This window comes from Miscanthus floridulus, chromosome 4, assembly GCF_019320115.1.
Source record: "Miscanthus floridulus cultivar M001 chromosome 4, ASM1932011v1, whole genome shotgun sequence".
Lineage (NCBI taxonomy): Eukaryota > Viridiplantae > Streptophyta > Magnoliopsida > Poales > Poaceae > Miscanthus > Miscanthus floridulus.
The window spans coordinates 102,203,759-102,227,119 of NC_089583.1; the positions used below are offsets into that span (position 1 = coordinate 102,203,759).

The window sequence follows — 23,361 nt, forward strand, 5'->3', positions numbered from 1 at the left end:
CAGATTTGTGAAGCTGGCAAGTGGGCTCAGCCTGCCAAGCCACAACAGAGTGAGCCCGTGATCTTTTTGGCCAACCGGCAGTTGCCAGTTTGGCACGCGCTGATCATGCTACTATTACCAAAGTTCGATGGCAAACATGCGTCCAACTACCCAATCTCGTTCTGGCAAGTGGATCCCACTGACCTCGTGAAACCTGTGGGTCCCATCAGGAACAGCAAAATTTTGTTTATATATATTTTCTTTTGGTTATCGTCCTGCACCTTTTTTTTTCGTGTGAAAAACTCTCATCATTTTATGACTTTTCTCACGATTTTCTAGTCTCCTTCCTCCCCCCGGTCATCTTCTCCCCTCGTGAGAGCGGGAGACAACGCGCAGGTAGAGAGAGAGTGTGGAAGCAGCAGAAGCGCGACCATGGCGGGTGGCGCCGGCGGGCGGGACCCGCTCGTCGCCTCCGAGATCCACGGCTTCCTCACCTATGCAGGTCGCCTCGCCAAGCCCCAGCTCGAGCGCGGGTTTTTCTGTTACCCCGCGCCACCACACCCCCCCTGTTTTTCTCTCTGTCTCCTTTGGTACTGCGATTCTGTTGCTCGCCTTGGTCCTGTATCTCTTCTTCGACGTGGTTCGATTGAGCTCTGGAGTCTGGGGGTTGGTGCCGTCTGATGCCTAAGCACTCGTGGGGTTTCGGGGTTCTTCGAAGTTTCGCGGCTGCATACGCGTATTTCCCCATTTCCGGCTGTATTAGCCTATGAGGTGTGCTGTTAGAGATTATTTGGGCTGTTTCTGCAGTCGTGTTGCTTGATTGGATTGGAATAATAGTGGTATTTCGGTACTTCTGTTGGAAACTGATCGATTGCATTGCGAGCGTTTGGCTGCTCAGTTTTCTTAGCTCACTTCACCTCATCACCTAATTTTTTTTTCCAGTTCCTTTCCCCTGAATTTCGGTGTGCTCAGTTTAAGGACTTCGTGATTAGTTTAAACTTTATACTTGGTGACTTTGTTGCTCTTGTTGTTCCGGTGTTCAATGACATGACGTTCTAATCTGGTATTGTTCAAAGCCCAAATGATGAGGTTTTGTGCTGCTTCTTGCACCGAGTTATCACTTGTTTGTGTTTCATTCAATTGGCGATTGGTGGACAGACTTGAACTTTGATAAGCTGATGATGGAGGCGGGAACACGCTGGTTCCGGCCAAATGAGATCTATGCGGTGCTGGCGAACTATGCAAGGTTCAAGGTCCATGCACAGCCCATCGACAAACCCATTAGTATGTGTTCCGCATTCGCTATAAACCCCTGATTTTACTGCACCCTGCACATGTGTTTGTTTAGTTTCTGTAACTTATATATGACATATTTGAACAAAAGGAAACAGAACAGAAGCTTGTGTGTTGAAGTACCGAGTATAAAGCGGTTGTGTTCTTTGAGCTTCTGAGTCTGAACTATTTGATTTGTATGTAGAATGAATAGTAGTAATTATCCCTCAGTTCAAGGCCAGTTGCTTTATTGTTTAGAATGCTATGATTGATCTAGTGCTGGTATCCATAAGAGAAGAGATGAATGAATGAATGCACATTTAGTTTTTGAGTACGAGGGAGACCTACTTGACTAACTTTGATCATTCTTTCTCCTGAAATGTTTGCGCGCAGGAGCAGCGTTGTAAAGACTAATCATTTCATTCTCTTCTGTTTGATAATCTTCTCCCTTCATAATACAATGTGCAGGGTTGTAACATGTATGCATAACATATATGCCCACAGTACCAGTTAAAATGGTGTTTTTGATTCGTGTGCATGTCTTCATGTGCTTTAGTTTCTACTCTTCAAAATGCCATATTTGGGATCATGAAGGATTACAGAAACATAGGTTAAATGAACTCGGTATTTTATGGTATTCGTTGTAAATCCAAAATTAATTTTGCTTTTTATGAATTACTGTTTTTTTGGCTATGCCATTGGGTATAAAACACCTCTACCTATTCACATTCACATTGGTCTTTTGTTTCTTACCCAATCAATGAGTTCTGCAGCTACTTGTAACTAAAACCATTTACGGTTCTAATATACTGTATCTTACATGATTTTCTATAACAACACTTATTGCACATGGGAATCATTTTCCTTTTGTGCTACTTGTATAACTTTTTTTGCTACTGTTATTCCTGTGCTAATTTGCTCATACAAATGTGTAGATCTGATCGCACTACTTTCAGAGAACGTCTACATCTTTAAGTTCTTTTTGTTTTAAAAAAAAGAATGCATTTTTTTATTTTGTCTTGTATTAATCTTCTAATTCCATGAGAAAATTGGTACATGCATTCCCAATCCATCCTCAGTTGTAATTTTCTTTTAAACTAGGTGGTACTGTTGTTCTATATGATCGTAAAGTTGTCCGGAACTTCCGTAAAGATGGCCATAACTGGAAGAAAAAGAAAGATGGCAAGACTGTCCAAGAAGCCCATGAAAAACTAAAGGTAATTTGTGCAAATAACTGTTGCTACATTGTATTATCCTAGTACATCCACCACTATTGGTGCTTTGTCTTATCTTGTAGATTGGTAATGAAGAAAAGGTTCATGTGTATTATGCTCGAGGAGAGGATGATCCAAATTTCTTTCGCAGATGCTACTGGCTGCTTGACAAGTAAGGTTTCAACCCTGGCCTGCAAATTATGTTAGATCACTAAACTTTATTTAATGTGGTGGCTGAGATATTTGGTCCCCCCCCCCCCCCCCCTATTCTCTAAGCTGAAAAATAGTTTTCACAAGAGGTAGGATGCCAGTCTTGTGGCATCATGAAATATCTTTGTGCAACAGAATTGATATTTCAGTTTGGTGCTTCCATGCTTCTTGCCCACATGCAGAAGTGAATTGGCACATCCTTACATCCACAAGGACCTGCAATGGTGTGTTAAAATTTTGTATATATTAAGGAAAAAACCCAATATGATGAATCTGGAGAAAAGGAAACGGCTCAGCGTTTCTTAATTTGGCTTGCCAGATCTTAAAGCTGTAGATTATTCAGATAAATGCTGGTCCTGCTAGATGTATAATGTCTTGTAATATCTAGCTGTGAAATTTTGTGGAAATCTTGGCTAGTTCATAAGAATGGATGTTATCACATTATGTTAAGTTTATAGGAATAGATCTGTAGGAAAGTTCTGTTGAAGGATTACAGAATATGAGGTCGATGGCATAATTTTCTTTATATTTCACCACATTTATGACTTAGTCTTTTGCTCAAATGCAGACTTTGATAGAAATGCCATGCTGGTTCTCATTGCTGATATTGTTCTTGGTTGTTTCTTATTCAGAGAGTTGGAGCGCATAGTTCTTGTGCATTATCGTCAAACATCTGAGGTCTGGTCTTTCTTTACTCACCTTTTTTCTGTTTTGTAGTAAATATTTAGATTTTTTCACTTTGCTTCTGCTTGGGTAAGGAAAGTTGTTTTTTTTGCACTCCAAATCATTAGTAATACTCATGAGATGTATTATGAATTTATGAGCTTCTCTTCAAACATGTGAATTTCATTAAAAATGACACATTGTTGAATGTGAATGTGCAACTGATTTTGAGGTCTCAGTGGCTGGGTCTGCACAGCTTCCCTTGCCTAGAGGGCTTGAAGTAGCCTCCATACCTGAAAAGGTCCAAAGAGAGAACAATTAAAGGAACTAGGCTAAGCTACAGAATTATATGTGATATGACTAGAGCTTTGAGACTTTTGTGCATCCTGTGCAAAAGCAGGGTTACTTCATCCAAAATGCCTTTAAGGTTGAAAGAAACTAAGGAATTCATTCGCTCATTAATAACTTTGTTGAAATTCAAGGACCACACTCAATAGTTCATCATGCCAGAGTTTCTTTTTATGAATAAATATTAGCTTCTGACTCTGGCCCCATGGAGCGTTCTATTTTCCTCGAGATTTTATAAAGTAGCTCTTTGACTGACAAAGAACTTGCTATTAAATTTTCACTTATCTAGTCAAACATGTAAAAGGTTCATGAGAATTGCAAATAAACTTCAAATGAATTAAGGGCTCTTTGTTTCACAAAGATATATATATATTTTCCTCTATTGTGCAAGCGTATTAGAACAAAATGTTACATATTTTATTGTTCAGTATGCTAATATATTTTTATACTGAAAATAGGAAAATTCCTTACCACCTCCACATGCAGAAGCTGAAGTTGCAGAAGTGCCTCCGATCAATATGGTTCATTACGCCTCTCCTTTGACCTCAACAGATTCAGCCTCTGCTCATACTGAGCTATCTTCTGCTGCTGCTGATATCAACTCAAATGGTGGTGGGGCGATTTCTAGCGGTAAGACATGCTTAGATCCCAAACAATTTTTATTTGATTATATGTGTACTTCTATGCCCGTTTCTACATCTTCTGAAATTTTTGAAATATGTAAATCTCCATACTAAGTTTTTACATTGGCTCGCCAAGCCTAACACAACCCTCCTCTTTTACCAGGCCTTGGGACCTGCTATGCAAGAACACCATAGGCACCCCAACATAGAACACCATATGTAAATATAGTTTTTAAAACTAGACCTGTTTTTATAGTGTTTAGTTTATACTACTTACTGATAGATGCCAAAATTTTCAAAACATACTGTTTAATGCCATACGGAATTTTACTTCTATCTCTTTACTTTTGAGAGTATATTTCTGTATCTTCTTTTGTTGAGTTTGCAGAAACCGACGATCATGGTTCTAGCCTGGAATCATTTTGGGCAGATCTATTGGAGTCATCAATGAAAAATGATACTCCTGTTGGTGCTTCTTCTTGTGGTGGGTCTTTTGACATAGCTGCAAGTTTTCTTGATGTCTACTGTTGTACAGATTGTAATCCTGCTTATTATATAAAACAGGTGGATCTTTGGCATCCAATCAGCAGACTAATAATGGGACGAGAGATTCTGGAAATAATATCTTGCATGCCAATGCCACAAGCAATGTATGTGAGCTAAGTTTGCCTTGCAATGGTGCATGCATGAAAACTTGCACAAAGTTATCACTTCTCTACATTGCTAAAAGTAGTATAACTGTGGTCCTTAATTTCTGTTTCTTCTTTATCTTTTTCCTTATGAGTATTTTAAGTGAGCTACAGTTAACTATTTTAAATCGTAACAGATATGGTCGAAATCTTGGATCTTAGATGAAACTATTTTTTCTTTGCACTGTGAAATCGACTATAACTGTATCCCTTAATTTTGCTCCTTTTAGCTTCCTTTGCATTTCTTAGTTCACTTAAGCTGTGGCGGTTAATTTGCTTCACAATTTAGTTTCCTTTTTCTCTTTTGTTAAGGCGGCATTTATCTCTCTTTACATTAATTACTGAATCTAGTCAAATCTGAAATTTGAATTTAGAATGGGAAAAATATCCAGTCGGAATTACCTTGTTGGTCGAATCGTGACCCCCCCCCCCCCCCCCCCCCCCCCCCCAAAAAAAAAAAGAAGAAGCAATTTTCAAAAAAATCCGAAACTTTGCACATCCATAGCTGTACTTTGCCGCAAAAGTTGTGACAAACTACACCTGTGGGTGCACTATGGATGTGCCAAGCAGTGTACTAGAAGATGGATACTCTGGAATTTTAAGGGACCACTTGCCTTGGTTGCAACTTTCTTTGGTAATACTCAGTGTCTGCAATATCTTCTATGTACAAAACTAATTCTATTGGGTTGTTATTATATCTGTCTATGCATAAGAGATTATTTTGTCAATCTGATCGTATGCTGCAAAGAAGCTGAGAGAATTGCACCCCTTACATATTGATGTTTCTACTTAACCTTCGATCCATGTGTACCTCAGTCAAACAGCTGCATCTGTAGGCATGCAAGGTCATTCTTGGTCTCGGCCTCTACTCAAGATTTGTGTATTTATGCATGGGTGTGGATGTACTATTGCTTGTTTTCTTGAATGTATCTATGATGATGAATCAGCATCTTCTTTTTGGCAGGCTATCTTTTCTCCAACAACTAATGTAGTTTCAGAAGCTTATGCTAATCCTGGCCATAATCAAGCATCAGAGAGTTACTTTGGATCTCTGAAACATCAAGCAATCAATTCTCCATCTCTTTTAACATCAGATCTGGATTCTCAATCAAAGCAACATGCAAATTCTTTGATGAAAGCTCCAGTGTATGTTAACATGCCTAATGATGTACCTGCCAGGCAGAACAGTCTTGGATTGTGGAAGTACTTGGATGATGATATTAGTTTAGAGAATAATCCAAGCTCCGGCATACTCCCCACTGAACAAGTGACCGAAGAAAGACCCTTTCACATCACTGAGATATCCTCAGAATGGGCTTATTGTACAGAGGACACAAAGGTCCCCCCTCCCCTCACCCTATACTGAAATCCCATGGTTTCTTGTTTTAATTTCTCTTCAGCTATTCAATTCTCGTGGGAAATGTTCTACTTCACCTTCATCTGTTAAGAACTACTCAAATCATTGCTTATTTTAATTATCTATCAGGTACCTCCTGTTTTGGTGGATGTGGAGTTCCCTTTTATAACTGAATACTTAATAGCTGCATTATAGAACAATTTATATGCATGTCTGTGTGAGCTTATAAGTTCTTATCTATATTCCAATAAACAACAAAGTATTAATGTCAACTTAATTGTAGGTCCTTGTGGTTGGATATTTCCATGAGAACTACAAACATCTGGCTGGGACCAATCTCTTCTGCGTCATTGGTGACCAATGTGTTGTTGCTAACATTGTTCAAACTGGCGTTTACCGTCTCATTGTTAGACCACATGTTCCTGGACAAGTCAATCTTTATTTGACTTTGGATGGGAAAACACCAATCAGTGAGGTTTTGAGTTTTGACTATCGTATGGTGCCTGAAAGTCAAACCTTGGCTGATGATGAGCCCCAAAAGTCAAAGCTTCAGATGCAAATGAGACTAGCTCGTTTGTTGTTCACTACAAACAAGAAAAAGATGGCACCCAAGTTGCTTGTAGAAGGCAGCAAAGTTTCCAATCTCTTATCAGTATCTGCAGAGAAGGAATGGATGGATCTGTTGAAATTTGGTAGTGATTCTAAAGGCACTTATGTTCCGGCTATTGAGGGATTGCTTGAACTAGTATTGCGAAATAGATTGCAAGAGTGGCTTGTTGAAAAAGTAATTGAAGGCCAGAAGTCAACTGACCGCGATGATCTAGGACAAGGACCTATCCATCTGTGTTCTTTCTTGGGCTATACTTGGGCCATTCGCTTATTTTCTTTGTCAGGATTCTCCTTGGATTTTCGTGATTCTTCTGGTTGGACAGCTTTGCACTGGGCTGCATACTATGGGAGGTATCCTCTTTCTTCTGAAATTCCTAATGTTTTTTCTTTGATTGACTAACATAGATAGTACAGTGAGGAAAAGAACGATGTCTTGTATTGGTTCTGGCAACTGGGATGGGTTTATCACACTGACTACACAAAAGAATAATTTCATGTATAGTTCTTGCACTTTGAGTGTGTGTGTATATATATATTATTGATACCAAAATTTATAACTAATAAGAAAGTACTAGCAGTTTGTAGAAAAAGATGGGCCAAACTTTGTTTTAGAAACCTGCTAAGTTGTTAATGTGTTTTTAAAGGCATCTGGTTCTTCACATAGGTGAGTATAGAAGTAGACACTATTTCTTTAGATTTTCCGAGTCATCTGGTGTTATCTTAAGTTTTAATATTCTTTTTCTAGGGAAAAAATGGTTGCCGCTCTTTTGTCTGCTGGAGCAAATCCAAGCTTGGTGACAGATCCTACTCATGATGCCCCTGGTGGATACACTGCTGCTGATCTGGCTGCAAGACAAGGTTATGATGGCTTAGCTGCATATCTTGCTGAGAAAGGGCTGACTGCTCATTTTGAGGCTATGTCACTGTCCAAGGATAAGCGATCAACATCAAGGACACAATCACTAAAGCAAAATGCCATGGAATTTGAAAACCTTAGTGAACAAGAATTGTGCTTACGAGAATCTTTAGCAGCCTACCGTAATGCTGCTGATGCTGCTAGCAACATACAAGCCGCGCTCAGGGAGCGAACTCTTAAGCTTCAAACAAAAGCAATTCAGTTGGCCAATCCCGAGACTGAAGCCGCTTCAATAGTTGCTGCTATGAGGATTCAGCACGCATTCCGAAACTACAACAGAAAGAAAATGATGCGAGCTGCTGCACGAATACAGAGTCATTTCCGAACATGGCAGATTAGGAGGAACTTCATGAACATGCGAAGACAAGCTATCAAAATACAAGTAAAGCTTCTGTTACTATTGTGCGTTTTGGTTTGCTAATTTCCCTTTTTCCCAGGGATTCATTTTGGTCATGTCGTGTTGGTAAACACTGAATGAATCCATCTGACGGACACCTTTTCCCATTTTGGCTTAACAAATTTGAAATTTTATCTTTTGTTATCCTGTGTGTATCTCATCTATCGTGTCGTCTAATGATTCAAACGTCTTGCTCAGGCTGCATACCGAGGTCACCAAGTGAGAAGGCAGTACCGCAAGGTATTATGGTCCGTTGGAGTCGTGGAGAAAGCTATCTTGCGATGGAGGAAGAAAAGAAAAGGCCTGCGCGGCATTGCAACTGGAATGCCAGTAGAAATGGCCACAGATGCAGAAGCAGCAAGCACTGCAGAAGAGGACTACTACCGGGTTGGCCGGCAACAAGCTGAGGACAGGTTTAATAGATCAGTGGTACGTGTCCAAGCTTTGTTCCGCTCTCATCGGGCACAGCAGGAGTACCGGAGGATGAAGGTTGCTCATGAGGAGGCCAAGGTAAGGATTTCACCCTTGTGCCTTGCTGATACTGACTGACATCTGATAATACAATCTCTAGAAAGAATTTAGGTTCACAGGAAAAAGTGCTTTGACTATTGCCGGTAATTCTGTTATTAGAATACTTGCCTACTGTAAATGAGCTTATGCTTTCGTCCAATGTTCTGAATGGAGTGAATCTGCTGTATGTTTTCAGAAATAGTCAGCTTTGCAAAACCCAAACCTTGATATGGGATTTCAACTAGGGACTTGCACATGCAATTATCGTTATAAACACTACTCGATCCAGTTTGTAGACACTACCTTATTTGCTTCTTACATCTGTGCTTGTGATTGTATTTTGCAGGTGGAGTTCAGTCAAAAGTAGCTAAGACGGGCATAGGTTCAGGATCTGAAGTGACTTGTACCTTGTAGGGGTTGCTAGTTCTTCTAATTCTTGTATATTTGAAGGAACAGGCGTAGCTTGCTGATGATGTACATTTTAGGAACTTCTGACGCTCGTGGTCAGTCTGCCAAATGTACCTGCCGTTAGCCTTCTTCTATGGTGTGTATTAGTTGGGTGAAAACGGCATTGTGCTTATTAGGTCTGGTTTATGTGGACGCAAATACAAATAAGGTCGTAAATGCTAATAATCAACTCCACCTGACTATATATCCAGGTGGATTGCAGGCAACATTTGCAATATGTTGGCCATTTCTTTTCTTTATTTGATGGATTTTCTTTACACCGTTTATGTACAACCATTAGTACGAGTTGCGTATATCTAAAGGTTAAAATGACATGGATTGGGATTGGGATTGGGAAGCAGATAAATGCATGGAATGTTTGATCGCTGATCGGCGACACCCTTGCCTTGACGCTAGAAGCTCCCCGAGGCGTTTAATTTTGGACGCCTGGGGTTGAGTTGAGATCTCTGCCTGGGGATATAGCTCGCTCTGCACCACCTCACTGTCTCGCGTATTGCTCCGGACATATATTTTCAGACGTCTTGCTTTTGTGATATATTCACTCCAGCACATTTGCTAGAGTTCTTGAGTTTGTTCTAGTTCTTGTTATCCTACACTATTTCCCCGTTAGCTATTTCTATCTGAGAAGAAGAGGATCACTCCTTGTATTTGGTTTTTTCGTCAATTGACAGCATCTCGAAGCACAAACCGTTTCCATTTCAGATGGGGGCAGACAATGTCCACACCACAACAAAAAGTCCAGTGACAGGTGATCGGAGCAACACTTTTTCCCCCCTTTACTGACCTGATAGTCTTACACAAACAAAAAGAATCACAAGTTCAACACATAAATCTGGTACTATGAACCACATCCTAAACACACCTAATATACTTCACTAACAAAGAGGAGCAGAGCATTGTGCCCTTCTATTAACTTCACATCTGACAGAAGGATGTTGCACTCTTTCACCGAATTAGCATTAGCTAAAATACCCTAAATGCTAAACCTTCAGAGCTCAGAACACATTACCACGCCCTTTTCATTTACTTCAAATCTTAAGAAACCTCCAGTACCAGTAAACTCTTTCACTGAGCTAACAGCTGCTCAGACAACCTTGAAACTAGAAATTTGTGGACTCCACTTTGGGCTCTGGCGATGAGCAGCCCATCTAAAGGTAAACCACCTCGTGGACTCCACTTCGGGGGTCCAGCGATCTCCACTTCTCATCCTGGACGCCCAATTCCAAGAAGATCCTAAAATATTTACAATAAGAAAGATTTAACCTTCACATATTACTTGAGTTCATGAAATAAAACATGAACTATGCATTTGACTTTTCAATTAAGAAATGATGGACATGTCAAGAATGTATTCTTCTTTTATAATTGCAGCATAAACTATAGGTGCATCATGTAAACAAGATAAACGGTTTGGATAAGTGTTGAACTCTTCCTTACCTGGCAAGCCTTGTTCTTAGCTCTAGTTTCAGCTGTGCTGGGAATGTCATGGTTAGGTTTGTTGAATTTTTTCTCTCGTCGATCACAGGAGCCCCAACCATCTGAGAATCTGCCACCTCTTTAAATACAAAAAAGAAAAAAGAGTTAATAATGCCTGACAAAAAAAACACGAATAGAAGTAAAAGGGCAGGTGAAAGTGACAGAAAAATGACTCGCAATTGCATAAAAAACAGCATACGTCATTGATGCTCGAACAAGAAATTCAGCACGGTTGACATTGCGGTTTTCATCAAACTCAATGGAGTGATCCTTGATTTCGAACGAGATATTGAAGAAGCAAGATATTTTTCTCCACCCTGAAAAGGATTATAGAAGTGAGCACCATGAAGATTCCATCAACAACTCACAGTGACATTATGTCAAGTGAGCACCTGACTTCTTTATGTATGGGTTCCCACTGATAGAGGTGTAGTCACTTTTCTCCAGAATCTGAAACCAGTCATGAAAGTATGTCAAAACTCATAATAGAGTTTGGGAAGGTGAAGCAGCTAATGTTGGAAAATAGAGCTGAAGTCCAGCTTTGATTTTTCTGCACCAAACAGGCATATGTGTACCATGGCATCAAACATGACAATTTTCTATAGAGATTACACAAGATTATATACTGAACACATGTAATGAGACAATGAGAGCACACTGCACACATTTGTTTAGTTTGAGAAAGTGCAGCAAAGCAAATCAAAGTTAAATACTACTGAATTTTACGAAGTTATCACACGGAACAGAAGTTTGACAGTATGTTCCTTTTAACAAGTGATCAAAAGACCAAACACACAAGCAGACAGATACTAATGGTGCCTAATGTCATCAACCAACCGATATATGACCTAAGAAGAAACAGATATACACGAGGCATAAACTCCGATCCCCCATCACACAAGCATAACGAATATAAGTGAAGTTCATTCATTTCCTTGAGTGATCAATCAAGGCACAACAAAACTATCAGGAGGGCCACTATTAGTTATGGACTTATGGTAGGCAGCTGAGTCAACTTCGTTCTGCTTGATCGTGGTCCCAGAGGATCTCGTTCCACAGGCTGCAGAGCATCATTTTCTATGTTCCGTAGGGCAAGGCAAACATAGCTCAAGCCTAACTACCGTCGTTGTGTGATTTTCTACAGATTATCATTTTCTATGTTCAGTAGCCCAAAACAGAAACAGCTCGAGCTTGACTGTAGTTGTTTCTCCAATGCCACTTAAGGGTTCCCACCTTGATAATTACAAATTACTAGTAGTAGCTTCATCGGCAACTTAATCCGTAAATTACACTCTGTCGGCTTGCAAACTGTAACGAGACGATAGAACAAGTACGATTTGGCGGGGCAATGTAACGGTGGAAGAGAGAGAGAGGGAGGGAGAGACGCACCGAGAGGGCTACGTCCTGGTACTTTCTGAAGTTGGCCACGGAGAGGGAGGGGAGCAAGCCCCCGTCATAGGCGGCGGCGATGGGGCTCCCCATGGGAAGCCTCCAGAGCTCAGGGGGCGGGGGGCTCTCAACGCCATGGAGCCGGTTCCTGGCCGACGCTGCGTCGGGCGTGGCGTAGGGAGACGCATGAAGCCGGGGCGGGGGCGGGGGCGGGGGCAACGGCGCGGGGGGCGGCGGCGTGACGTGGGAGGCGGCGACGGAGGTGAGCCGCGGGGACTTGAACGGGCGGGCCGGCTGCAGCACCTCGCCGCGGTGGTCGTCGTCGCTGGCGGCGCAGCGGACGTGGGAGGAGGCCTTGGCGGCGGCGGAGTCGACGGCGGCCCAGAGCGCTGCGGAGTCGAGGTCGCTGTCGTCCATTGCCGATCGCGGAGGGGAGGGAGGCCGTGCGGTGCTGTGCCGTTGCAGCGCCTCTGCCCTGCCGTCGTCGATGAAGTTACAATTGGTTGGGGGATTTTTCGCCTGGCTGGGCTTGCCTATTCTCCAGCCCAGCCCAAAATAATGAGGCCGCCTCCCTGTTCCTGGCGAAACGATTGCTGCAACAGATCAATTTGACGTTTCTTTTTCTCAAAAAAAAAAATCAATTTGACGTTTCTTTTCTCAAAGAATCAATTTGACGTTTCGCAAAAAAAAAAAAAAAAAAAATGACGCATTATTAAGAATTCGAAATACACACTTGCGTTATAGTGTTGCAAATCGTAGAAACTGTCGCACCAGAAATTTTGTGTGCTCTGTGCTTGTCGCAAACCAATGGTGTTGAAATTGGAACATGTCAACAGTTTATTGACTCCAGCGACGGAGGTTCAGTCCAATTTTTCAGTACAAACCATGGAGTCAATATGTTAAGCATGAAATGAAACAAGGTACTGTATGTAGTATATAAAAAAAATACAATACAATATGCATGCGTAAAGGAGGGGCCGGCCGGAAGGGCTCCCCGGCCGATCTGATCCTAGAAGTTCTTGGTGGCCTGGTACGTCTTGTCGAACTTCCAGTCGCGGGGCGCGACGTGCCAGGAGGTGGCCTTGCGGTGGTCGCCGGTCATGACGCGGAACGTCAGCGACTCGCCGGTGAGGTCGACCTCCGTCGTCCAGAGCTGGCCCCAGCTGCGCTTCATCGGCGTCCACTTGACGCGCTTGTTGCCCTTCACCAACAGCCCCACCACGTCCCCGGCGCCGCCGACGTTCGTCACCATCACCATGTTGTAGTGCGGGTTCCCCGTGATCGTGTACCGGATGCCGCCTTGCCTCACGCATGCCACCCTGCATATGCGTGTGTCAATTGTTTGTACGTAGGTCGGTAGATGATGCGCATGCATACGGAAGTGCTACACTACTACTACGTACTTGCGGTAGGTGATGGGCACGATGCCGGCCTTCTCCTCGGCGATCTTGAGGAACGCCGGCATGGTGAGGTCGAAGTGCTCGCCCTTCTGCCCGCTCACCGGCGGCGGGGCCTGGTTGGTGGCCGTCACCACCACGGTGCCCTTGGTGCCCTTGAGCTCGTAGCACGCGCCGCACCCGGCCCCGTTGCTGTACAGTGACGGGCCCACGGCCGCCGTCAGCGCGCCGTAGTCTTTTCCCAGCTCGCCCTTGTACCCGCACGCGCCGCCGTCCGTGGTGCCGGACCCGTCGCGCCCGCCGTAGAACGTCGCGTGCCCGTCCGTCCACGGGTCCGCCTTGAACTTGCCGTGGTTAACGTGGAGCTTCTTCTTGCTGGCTCCGCCGTCGTCGTCCTCCTCCTCCACCACCTTGGCGCCCGCGGCCGACGACGACGCGAGCCCGACGAGCAGCAGCGACGCCAGGAGAGGCGCCCATATTGTCCACGAACGACGACGACCAGACATGATTGGTTATGCTTTAATTTGCTTGGTAGTCAGCGTACGTGTAAACCTTGCAGGCTTACGTGATAATATATATACGTAGCTGGGGCGCCGGCATGCACCCGCCATTTTTAGATGCATGCATGCATGCTTTGCTTGTGGAGGTGCGGTGCAATGAAAATGAAACTATATATGGACGGCTTGGAGCAACAGGAGGACGTTGCCACGTTGGCATTTGCAAGACCGATCGTTGACCCAGAGCTAGCCTAGATATCTTTCTCCTCGAAGTCTCGAACAATATATAGTCAGGTCATTCTTCTCGTCGTTGCCACTTATAGTGTTCGGTTTAATTAAGAAATCAACTCGATCATCTACAATGGAATTGTCCATTATTAGCCATTCCATTCAATTCATTTGGTGGGACAATACCATTCCTCACTATATTAACTAACCACGCATTTGCGTACGAGGGCGGTGGTATGTATATCGTCAAACTAACCGTTCCATAAGCTCGCGCCAATATGGTTAGTGAGGTTCGCGATTATTAAGAATCGGATGATCCGTTGACAGCGCACTCCTAAAAAAGCACCTCATCATACAAAAGGACCAATAGAAACCTAACATGCATAAGGGATTGTTTTATTATATGCATGTTAAGGGATTCTTTGAAGTATTGATGCTAAGGGATTGTTTTGTTATATGCATGTTAACTACTCGGTGAAATGGTTGTGAGCAGTTAGCTTACCAGTTTGGGGGGTTTTGAGCAATTAGCTTACTAATTTGGTCGCTTAGACGGCTGCTAGCTCTTTTAGGCTCACATTAACTTCACCAAAAAAAAAATATTTGGGCGTGGTTAGCGCCCTGACGTCCGGACGCCCGCGCCGCTGCCCCCCGTCCCACTTCCTGCACCTGCCCGCCCACGTATGGCCTACTGCGCTCGCCCGCAATCATGTGGGGCCCACGCGCGCCAGTTTTGAAGATGAGGAGAAAGATGCAACACCCGATCTAGTTTTGAAATATCCAGATGCAACAATTGCAACATACGTCTCAAAACAAATGAAACATTTGAAGCATGCGTCTGAAACACTTGCAAAAACAACTGAAAAACACTTGAAACCATTGTAAACATACGCAACATCCAGATAAAACACTTGCATCATATGTGTAAAAACGTATGAAACATCCAGATAAACACACTTGTAACATACGTCGAAAAAAATAGATGAAACATTGAGAAAAGAAGCTTACAACATACGTGTACAACCATTGCAACTTATGCAACATCCCGATCCATTTTTGCGCAACATCCGTATGAACACTTGCAACATACATATGAAACATCTAAAACACTTGAAACATGCGTTTGCAACGTGGCGGAGGCCAGGGTGGGTCAACTCCAGCCGTCGGGGTTGGAGCCGGCGACGAGCGGCGACGCACGTGCACCACTAGCCTGACGCGCGTGGGCAGGAGCGGCCTGACCAGCAGAGGTGGGCACGTGTGACGGGCAGTAGAGTGGAGCGAGCAGCGCAGGCTGGGCATGCGCGACGGCAGCACCTGCGGAGGCAAGCGCGCTGTAGAAGGCTGCACGGCGGGGCGGAGGCGCGGTGGAGAGCGACGAAGGCGAGTGACCACGCTCCGACGTGGTGGAGAGGAAGGATGACGACCGCCCGGGCACGGTGGAGAGAGCCGTGGTGGAGCACACCGTGGGCCCGCGGCGGCGCAGCCGCGATGCACCACGCCGCAAGGGTGCGGTCGCGGTGCAGGAGCACGGCGGAATGGCTGCAGACGCTGCGGGAAGGCCTAAGGAAGGGAAAGTGGGTATTTTTTTTAGCAACACGGTGCGAGTCTGTTGGGCCGTTCGGCCAGCGTAGCCCACCAACGGCAGCGTCCGACGAATCGGATGCCCTGACCCTCAGTATTATCGAAAATATTTCAAATATATAGTCATCCTTCGAGGAAGGAGAAGAATCGCATGATCATTAGTAGAACCAGAAAAAAAAAATCGGTCTAGTCAACAACCGGCTGTTTTAGCCCCTTCCAACGACCAGATTTTTACCATACACTTATACTGTCTTATAGTTATATTTACACCATTCTATTATTATATTTACAATGATTTCTGTAATTTATTGGATACAATGATGTAATTTGGAATATATGTCAAATTTTTCAAAAAAAATATAAATTTTTTCTATGGAGAACGTCGTCAAATTGGTCACAAACTTACAAATTTATAAATGGAACAATAGAGAGAGAAGAACAGAGAGCAGTGGCCTGGGTGCAGCGGGGGATGGCCGGCCTGGGGGCGGGCGGGGCAGCGGAGGGCCGCCTGGGAGCAGCAGGGGCGGCGCCGGAGGCCGGCCTGGGGGCGGCGGGGGTACCTGGGACACCGGCGCACGCACCGTCGGAGGGAGAGGCAGCGCGCTGTCGGAGGGAGAGGCCCGCGCACCGGGGACGCTGGCCGTCGAAGGGAGCGGCGGCGGCGGTGGCTCGTAGCAAAACAGAAGCCACAGAGGGCCAGAGAGATCACAAACCAGAGAGGGAGATCGGACGCCCCAGCACACTCAACGAGCCAAATCCAACGATGCCAAATCCGGTTGCTGGGACACCAAAAAAATAACCGGTTAGAAGATAGCAATTCTGAAAAATAAAGCACTGTATCCAACAGTTAAGGTTGCTTTGCTTCCTCAAGCGTCTGTCCGTTATCCCTACCGCCCTGAAGAAGGGACATACGTACTTCTATGTTCTTGTTCGAGCAGCCATCGCATTGGCCAATAAGTTTGAGAGAGCCTTTTCGCTTTGTGCCCGGAAAAACCTGTTTGGTCCACACGGCATTCTCTTACCCTGTGACGGCCGGCTGTGGATATAGATAATGCTGGGTTTCTGCGGCTGATAAGCCGACTAAAGCTGATTTATTATAAAAAAAAACACTGTATAATGACTGATAAGTTCAAGCGAATAGGAGTGCATGCCTGGACCAGGGTCACGATCACGAGCAATTAGTGCCTTGCGTGGCGAAGATGTGCTCAAATTCGTGCATACTTTACGAGGCAGGTAAAAGTGCGCTTCTATGATTTGGGATATGCACCCACTGCTCGATTTCTCCTCACCCCAGCACAAACAGCTGCTCTGTTCATTTGTGCTATTAAGTCGGTTTTAATCCGTACAAATCAGTCATGGAGCAATATTTTTTTCTCACAATAAACCAGCCGTATAAATCAGCAGAAGCCGATTTAATACCAGCCGAACAGGGGCAAGTGCAACAATAGGGTTGAGTAATTAGGAATATCCTACCTATTAATTGGTCAAATAACGTGCATAAAGTGTTGGGACAAAATCATTGCTTGTCCCAATGATCCCCTTATGTTCCACCATTTCTTGGCATTGAATTTGTTGTACTCCTAAATCCAACTCCCTTTATTGGAAAAGAAATTACAATTCTTACTTTTTAAAAATCAAATATTTAAAATTTTAGCTAAGTATATAAAAATATTAATGTTTATGATACAAAACAAGTATAATTAAATTAATTATATATTGATATTATCTACTATAAAATTAGTCAAATTTAAACTATTTTGACTTGTATAAATTTATAGTTATATTTTATTTGGGGACGAAGTGAGCCTGAAAGGAGTATGGGACACTAAAAAACAGAGATCGGACACCACATGCTGCGCAGTCCACACACCATGTACTCGTGCTGTAAAGAATGTAGGAGTATAGTACTTTCTTAGAGAGAAAAAAACGATTCCGACATGTAGAGAAAAAGTTAGTCCACAGTGAATAAATAAGCAACGTATCAGGTGCAAACTAACCAATCTATACAAATTTGAAAACTACCAATCAGTACCGATAGATGCTGATCCAATGGATAGGGTGAGAGGGCTTAAGCGCAAAAAAACAAGACCGGCGGATGGGGGTTTAAGCGCAAAAAAATTTCACCTCTCACCACATCCATTGGATCAGCATCTAGTGATCCTGATTGCTAGTTTTCAAGTTTACATAGGTTGGTTGGTTTGCACCTGATACGTTGCCAAATAAAATATGCTCTTGAGATTTCAGTTTTCATTAAGACATACTCCCTCACTCCATAAAAAAAATGCAATTCTGCTTTTCGAGAAGTCAAACAATTTAAATTTTAACTAAATTTATATAAAAATGTAAACATTTATGATACAAAATAAAGACTATTAGATTAGTTATAGAATATATTTTTTATAATAAATTTAATTAGAGACATAAATGCTAATAATATTTGCTATAAACTTAGTTAAATTTGAGATTTTTTGACCGGCACGTATCACATAATTGCGTACTTTTCCGGAGGTAGTCAGCATGTTCGCTCGTCGTATCAGCCATACTTATCAGCCATGATACAATATTTTTCTCTTATAACAAAAACAATGTCAGCCGACTTATAAGCAACAGAAACGATCAAACAATCAGGGTGAACAGTAGAATAAAAGATGGCAGTAGGTCGGATGCTATTATTGGCTGAAACCGGGCGTCGCGCCGGTACACGCCGCTTTCAACTCCGTCGCGCCGGCGTGCTGAGCATCGTGATTAAGCTGACGAGCCGCTGGAACTCCTTCTCCGACGAGCCGCCGTACGCGACGTCCCGCTCGACCTGTTGCGCCAGAGCCTCCACCGCCCGCCTGATCTCAGCGGACTCCATAGCTTCCCTCACCATCCTCTCCGCCACGGCTCCGTCGCACACGTCCTTCATGTCCAGCCCGTTCCTCCACACGGCGCCCACTAACCGGCTGTTGTTCTGCTGGTCCGAGAAGGACGGCCAGCACACCATCGGCACGCCCTCGACGACGCCCTCCAGCGTCGAGTTCCATCAGTCGTGCGTCAGGAAGCACCCCACCGCGCGGTGCCGCAGCACGTCTCGCTGCGGCGCCCACTCCACAATGCGCGCCCTGTGGTTTCCTTTCGCCATGATGACTGCGTCTTGTTCTTGGAGGGCGCCGTCGTCCTGGACCATGTCCGCCCGGGGCACCCAGAGGAAGGGGTAGCCGGTGGCGACGAGCCCGCCCAAGAGTTCTCTGAACTGCTCGTGCGAGATGACCGTGAGGCTCCCGAAGCTCACGTACACGACGGACCGGTCCACTTGGTTGTCGAGCCACGCCAAGCAGCCGTCATCTTCGCGCCACAAGCTGGAAGACGACGACGCCGGTGCCGGCGCCATTGCGTGCAGAGTGTTAGAACCGGTGATGATCACCGAGCCCGTATCGCCGACGACGAACAGCCTGGAAAGCGTTCACGGTGGCCGCGAACACACACACGCACGCGAAAGTAGAACACGAGACAGTTTTGGTTTTTCACGCTGCAGAGCACGGCGCTTCAGATGCATTCAACAACTGATAAGGATACATCGGGCTCCCGCCCGCCCACCCCGCCATGACCGCAGCTGCACGATGCGCCGTCGGTGCCCGTGCGACATGCACGGCATGCGCTCATGACGGGGAAATCTCCTTATGACGCGGTCAGAGCACGGAACGTGCAGTCTCCGATCCTGCCCTGAATCTACGCTAAACTTAGACATGTGTTTCAGAAATAACAACTAATGTCTAGCTAATGCAACTACATGCAGATACATGTTGACACGATTACAACTCGAGCAACTCAACACAGAGGGCCGATGGCGAATAAGTCGCGCATATGCGGCGTGATGTGTGCGAGTGCCGTCTGCTCCAAGGAGGCGGCCGTGTTGAGTATGAGTGCCCGTGCCTTGCTGCTGCGGGCCGAGAGCTTGGTGAGCTCGTGCAGCGCGGGGTCGACGTCGTCGTCGGTCCAATTGGGGCGGCGGCAAGAGCTTGGAAGATCTCGTCGCTACAAGAAGCTCCCCATCCCTGGAACGCCTCGCACCGGCTCGTCGAGGTCCCCGCCGCCTGCTGGGAAGGGGAGGTCGCCAAGCTCGAAAAGCTTGGGGACGGACAGGAAGGCCAAGAAGCTGGAGGCGCGGCTGTGCAGAACGCCACCGCCAGAACGCCGAGATCCTCGGTAATATCGAAGGCCCAAGGCAACAAGCCATCGGCGACAACGCACGTCACCGGCGAGAAGCCGCTGCCGGGGTCGTCGCGGCGGACACCAGCAACGCCGCCCGAGCTGCCAGAAGTCAGCGACGACGGGGCGAGCAGAGCACGGTACTGGTCTGTGGCCCCGGCTTCCAGGGACTTGTAGAGCTCCAGGAGGTTGGCCACCGAGCGCGGGTGGTCGTTGGGGAGCCCAACTGGGACGGACGCAAAGCGGAGGAGCGCCGAGACCCGGACGCGGAGGTGGCACGGCCGAGCTGGCGGAGGTTGTGCTCGGTGTGGAGGAAGGTGACGTGGACGCCGGCGCCGACGAGGGCGCCGGCGAAGTGGAGCATGCGTTTGATGTGGCCCTGCAGCGGGAACGGGAACACTACCGGACAGAATATCTTTACCGAGGGTAAATAATCGGACCCTCAGCAAAGAACAGCCCTCGGCAAAGACTCTTTGACAAGGGCCAGACCTTTGACGAGGGCCAGACCATCGGCAAAGATAAGCACACGGCAACAATAATTATTTGCCGAGGGCTAAACCCTCGGCAAAAGGCCGGCCCTCGGCAACACCGCCTGACACGATGTCCGTCTTCTACCGTCAATCTTTGCCGAGGGCATCACCGTTAGGCCCTCGGCAAAGACTTTTTAACCGTTTTTGCAATTTTTTTTTAAAAATCCTTTGCCGAGCGCCCTGTGACTTGGCGCTCGGCAAAGACAGTCTTTGCCGAGTGTCAAGGTTGGCACTCGACAAATTAAAAAAAATTTGTTTTTTTTCTCCCCATTTTTTCCTGGGCCTTGCTACAGTAATTGAAATTCCATTTCAAAATTTGGGACAATTTTGAGTTTTTTTACTATATTTCCTTAATTATTTTTGTTTCGTTGAATTTTTTCGACTATTTCAAATTTGAACTGCATGTATATGAACGCAAACACATATGATGGACAGTTCTTTCAAGAAGATGGGCTACCAGGCACGTTTGAGATAGTCTTACCCGAAGCGATCGAAATGGAAGTAGACAACGAAACGGAGGATGACGAGGTTGATGGAGATGTGGTGCAAAATGCAGGACATAGAAATACTTGACCGATTAAGGCTAGGCAATGACAACGAAGACAACATAAAACCTTCAGATAGTGTTGCGCATTTGGACAATTTTGACAGTGATGACGACACCTATGATCCTAATCATGAAGATTATTCCTAATACATGTAATACTACGTTTGTTTTAGTTTGTGTTTTCTTTATTTATTTTGAATATATTTCTAATATATATACTAATAAGTCTTGTTCATTCTTTGTGATTGCAGGTGATGGCGAGCAGCCGTCCACGACGTGAGACGGCCTCCCTTTACGGGAGACCACGCCCTCCCGTTTCAGACGAGGGGTCGGGGTTAGGGGTAGCGTCCACAGGAGGTCAGAGGAGGAGGACCAGGGTCAGCAGGAGGCAGCGGACTCCTTCTTCGCCACCTTTAGACGAGATGATGGAGGAGGAGCACGTGACGGCCATGCCCGAGGACGAGGTCGAGGACGAGGACGTCCGACAGATCCAGGACGAGGCAGCCGAGGACGAGGCCGCCGAGGGCGACAGTTCCGCTACCCCGACTGTCTACCAACGAGGTCCCGCGAGCCTCCCTCAGCCTCCGCTTCCTCACAACCGGGCACTGATTCGCCCTATGGCGAAGAGGTAAGTAACTATAGATTTATCACAACTACTTCATATGGTAATGTTGGAAATCAAAAGAGGAACTGATAAATTTTCTTAATCACTTGTGCAGGGTCTGGTTGGTTTTGTTGGGTACTTCTGCACGCTCCCCCGCGAGCATCCTTGATGTTTTGTGCAGGAAATGGTACTCCGGTCTTGTGAACGTGTCCGAGGACGTGCGGGAGCTGGCCTACATGTGGGATAGGTACCAGTTGGCCCCTGACGACATATACCGCAACAAGCAGGAGCGGGTACTGACGGAGTTTTGGGTAAGTCTCTCTCGCACAATATTTTCATTGGGCAAGTCTTTTATTGAAATAATGAATGGATACATCGGTTTTGTATACAGATGTATTTCAAGCCGGAAGAAGGACTTGAGGCCCGAGTGGATCAGGTGGCTGCCGCCGCCTGTAGGAAGTACGTCACCGACATGCACCACGAGGCGCGCATGCAGGCCCACAAAGACTACTATGCCGTGGTGTTGAAGCAGTCCAACAGCAAGCCTGATGCAAGACAGGTGGAGCTGTCCTGGGCCCAGTACCTTGAGGTAGACGAAAAACATTAATAATGATTCGTTTTGAGATTAAGTCGGTTTAATTTTATCTTTTTCTATGTCAAATAATCGATGACTTGTAGGTGGTTCTCTGGTAGTGCCGATCCCACTCCTTGTGCTGGGAGATGATCGTGGACAGGTGGTTGTCCAATGACTTTGCTGAGAACCACGCGAGGCAGCGGGACCAGCGTCTGCTAAGGCGAGGTGCTACTCACCATCAAGGCAGCCGTAGCCTCCCGGCCTACAAACAAGCATATGTAAGTGATTTCTTTTATCTTATTTGACGCTGAGTTCTGCCTTATTTCTCATCATCTTGACGTCTTACTCGCAGGAGACTGCACACCCGGGCGTGGAGGTCTCAGAGTTCTCTGCGTGGGCTATGTCCCACATGGGCAGGGCGTCTTCCTCTGTCTCCTTCGACCCATCTGCCCCACGCGAGGTGTACTCCAACCCGACCATGCACACTAAGGTCCAAGAGTACACCTCAAAGGTGAGGGAGGTCCATGGGGAAGATTACGATGTGCGTACTAAACCCATTGATGCAGAGACCATCATGAGGCTAGGAGGAGGCAAGAAGCATGGGTGGCTATGGATTACAGACGGCGCCATCGACTCCACCACTGTTCCCTCTCTCGACGTGCTCCGAGCATGGAGCACGAGCTCCAGCCAGCCCATACGCCCACGGCCTAGTCCGTCACTGCAGCGGGTCGACGCTCTCGAGGCACGTCCTGTTTTACTCATTGTACGTTCATCTTTGCACACCTAAGTTACATTTGCATTACTAAAACATTGAAGTTTGTATTACAGACCGAGCTGCAGGCCCAGAAGCTCGTGGTCAAGGCTCAGAGCGCGCAACTGCAGGCCTAGAGGGAAGCGTTCGCGGCCCAGGAGAGGAGGATGCAAGAAATGGAGGCCTTCATGCGAAGTGTCCAGCAAGGGAGTGTACCTTTGCCATTGGCAACACCTCCACCGCCTACTCCTACAGCCACTCCTGTAAGTATGAAAATTCACTCTTACTAGATGCTTCCTTGACATACAACCATGGTTGACATACAAACTTACTAGATGCTTGAC

At 45.7% G+C, this 23,361-nt stretch overlaps 3 protein-coding genes and 1 pseudogene across 3 annotated transcripts; 1 reads left to right on the forward strand and 3 right to left on the reverse strand.

Annotated features, from left to right (window-relative positions):
• The first annotated feature begins 271 nt into the window (after positions 1-271).
• Positions 272-9,490, forward strand: LOC136550175 (calmodulin-binding transcription activator CBT-like). The gene is made up of 13 exons (XM_066541663.1): positions 272-481; positions 1,138-1,263; positions 2,353-2,468; positions 2,549-2,637; positions 3,308-3,353; positions 4,145-4,316; positions 4,698-4,793; positions 4,874-4,959; positions 5,963-6,337; positions 6,639-7,315; positions 7,710-8,262; positions 8,476-8,787; positions 9,134-9,490. Exons 1-13 carry the CDS (start codon positions 412-414, stop codon positions 9,152-9,154), a joined length of 2,739 nt encoding a protein of 912 aa, XP_066397760.1. The 5' UTR covers positions 272-411; the 3' UTR covers positions 9,155-9,490.
• Positions 9,491-9,959: 469 nt separating this feature from the next.
• LOC136552370 (uncharacterized) lies at positions 9,960-12,611 on the reverse strand. Its single transcript, XM_066543917.1, has 5 exons — positions 12,121-12,611; positions 11,124-11,181; positions 10,931-11,048; positions 10,693-10,810; positions 9,960-10,488 (listed from the first exon to the last, which is right to left on the reverse strand). The coding sequence occupies exons 1-5, from the start codon at positions 12,535-12,537 to the stop codon at positions 10,459-10,461; spliced, it is 741 nt and encodes a 246-aa protein (XP_066400014.1). The 5' UTR covers positions 12,538-12,611; the 3' UTR covers positions 9,960-10,458.
• Positions 12,612-12,944: 333 nt separating this feature from the next.
• On the reverse strand, positions 12,945-14,046 carry LOC136550176 (expansin-A26-like). The gene is made up of 2 exons (XM_066541664.1): positions 13,524-14,046; positions 12,945-13,439 (listed from the first exon to the last, which is right to left on the reverse strand). Exons 1-2 carry the CDS (start codon positions 14,021-14,023, stop codon positions 13,130-13,132), a joined length of 810 nt encoding a protein of 269 aa, XP_066397761.1. The 5' UTR covers positions 14,024-14,046; the 3' UTR covers positions 12,945-13,129.
• Positions 14,047-18,384: 4,338 nt separating this feature from the next.
• Positions 18,385-20,648, reverse strand: LOC136548950 (myricetin 3-O-rhamnoside 1,2-glucosyltransferase UGT709G2-like; annotated as a pseudogene).
• Positions 20,649-23,361: the final 2,713 nt, after the last annotated feature.

What these genes read in the sequence shown, in the direction of transcription:
- LOC136550175 (XM_066541663.1), top strand. Translation starts at nt 412, where the DNA reads ATGGCGGGTGGCGCCGGCGGGCGGGACCCGCTCGTCGCCTCCGAGATC. An exon ending in TGTTGGTGCTTCTTCTTGTG is followed by an intron (nt 4,794 to 4,873) that starts GTGGGTCTTTTG and finishes TATATAAAACAG; the next exon opens with GTGGATCTTTGGCATCCAAT. An exon ending in GACAAGCTATCAAAATACAA is followed by an intron (nt 8,263 to 8,475) that starts GTAAAGCTTCTG and finishes CGTCTTGCTCAG; the next exon opens with GCTGCATACCGAGGTCACCA.
- LOC136550176 (XM_066541664.1), bottom strand. Translation starts at nt 14,023, where the DNA reads ATGTCTGGTCGTCGTCGTTCGTGGACAATATGGGCGCCTCTCCTGGCG. An exon ending in GTGCCCATCACCTACCGCAA is followed by an intron (nt 13,440 to 13,523) that starts GTACGTAGTAGT and finishes ACGCATATGCAG; the next exon opens with GGTGGCATGCGTGAGGCAAG.
- LOC136552370 (XM_066543917.1), bottom strand. Translation starts at nt 12,537, where the DNA reads ATGGACGACAGCGACCTCGACTCCGCAGCGCTCTGGGCCGCCGTCGAC. An exon ending in CTTGTTCGAGCATCAATGAC is followed by an intron (nt 10,811 to 10,930) that starts GTATGCTGTTTT and finishes TTGTATTTAAAG; the next exon opens with AGGTGGCAGATTCTCAGATG. An exon ending in CTAAGAACAAGGCTTGCCAG is followed by an intron (nt 10,489 to 10,692) that starts GTAAGGAAGAGT and finishes TAAATATTTTAG; the next exon opens with GATCTTCTTGGAATTGGGCG.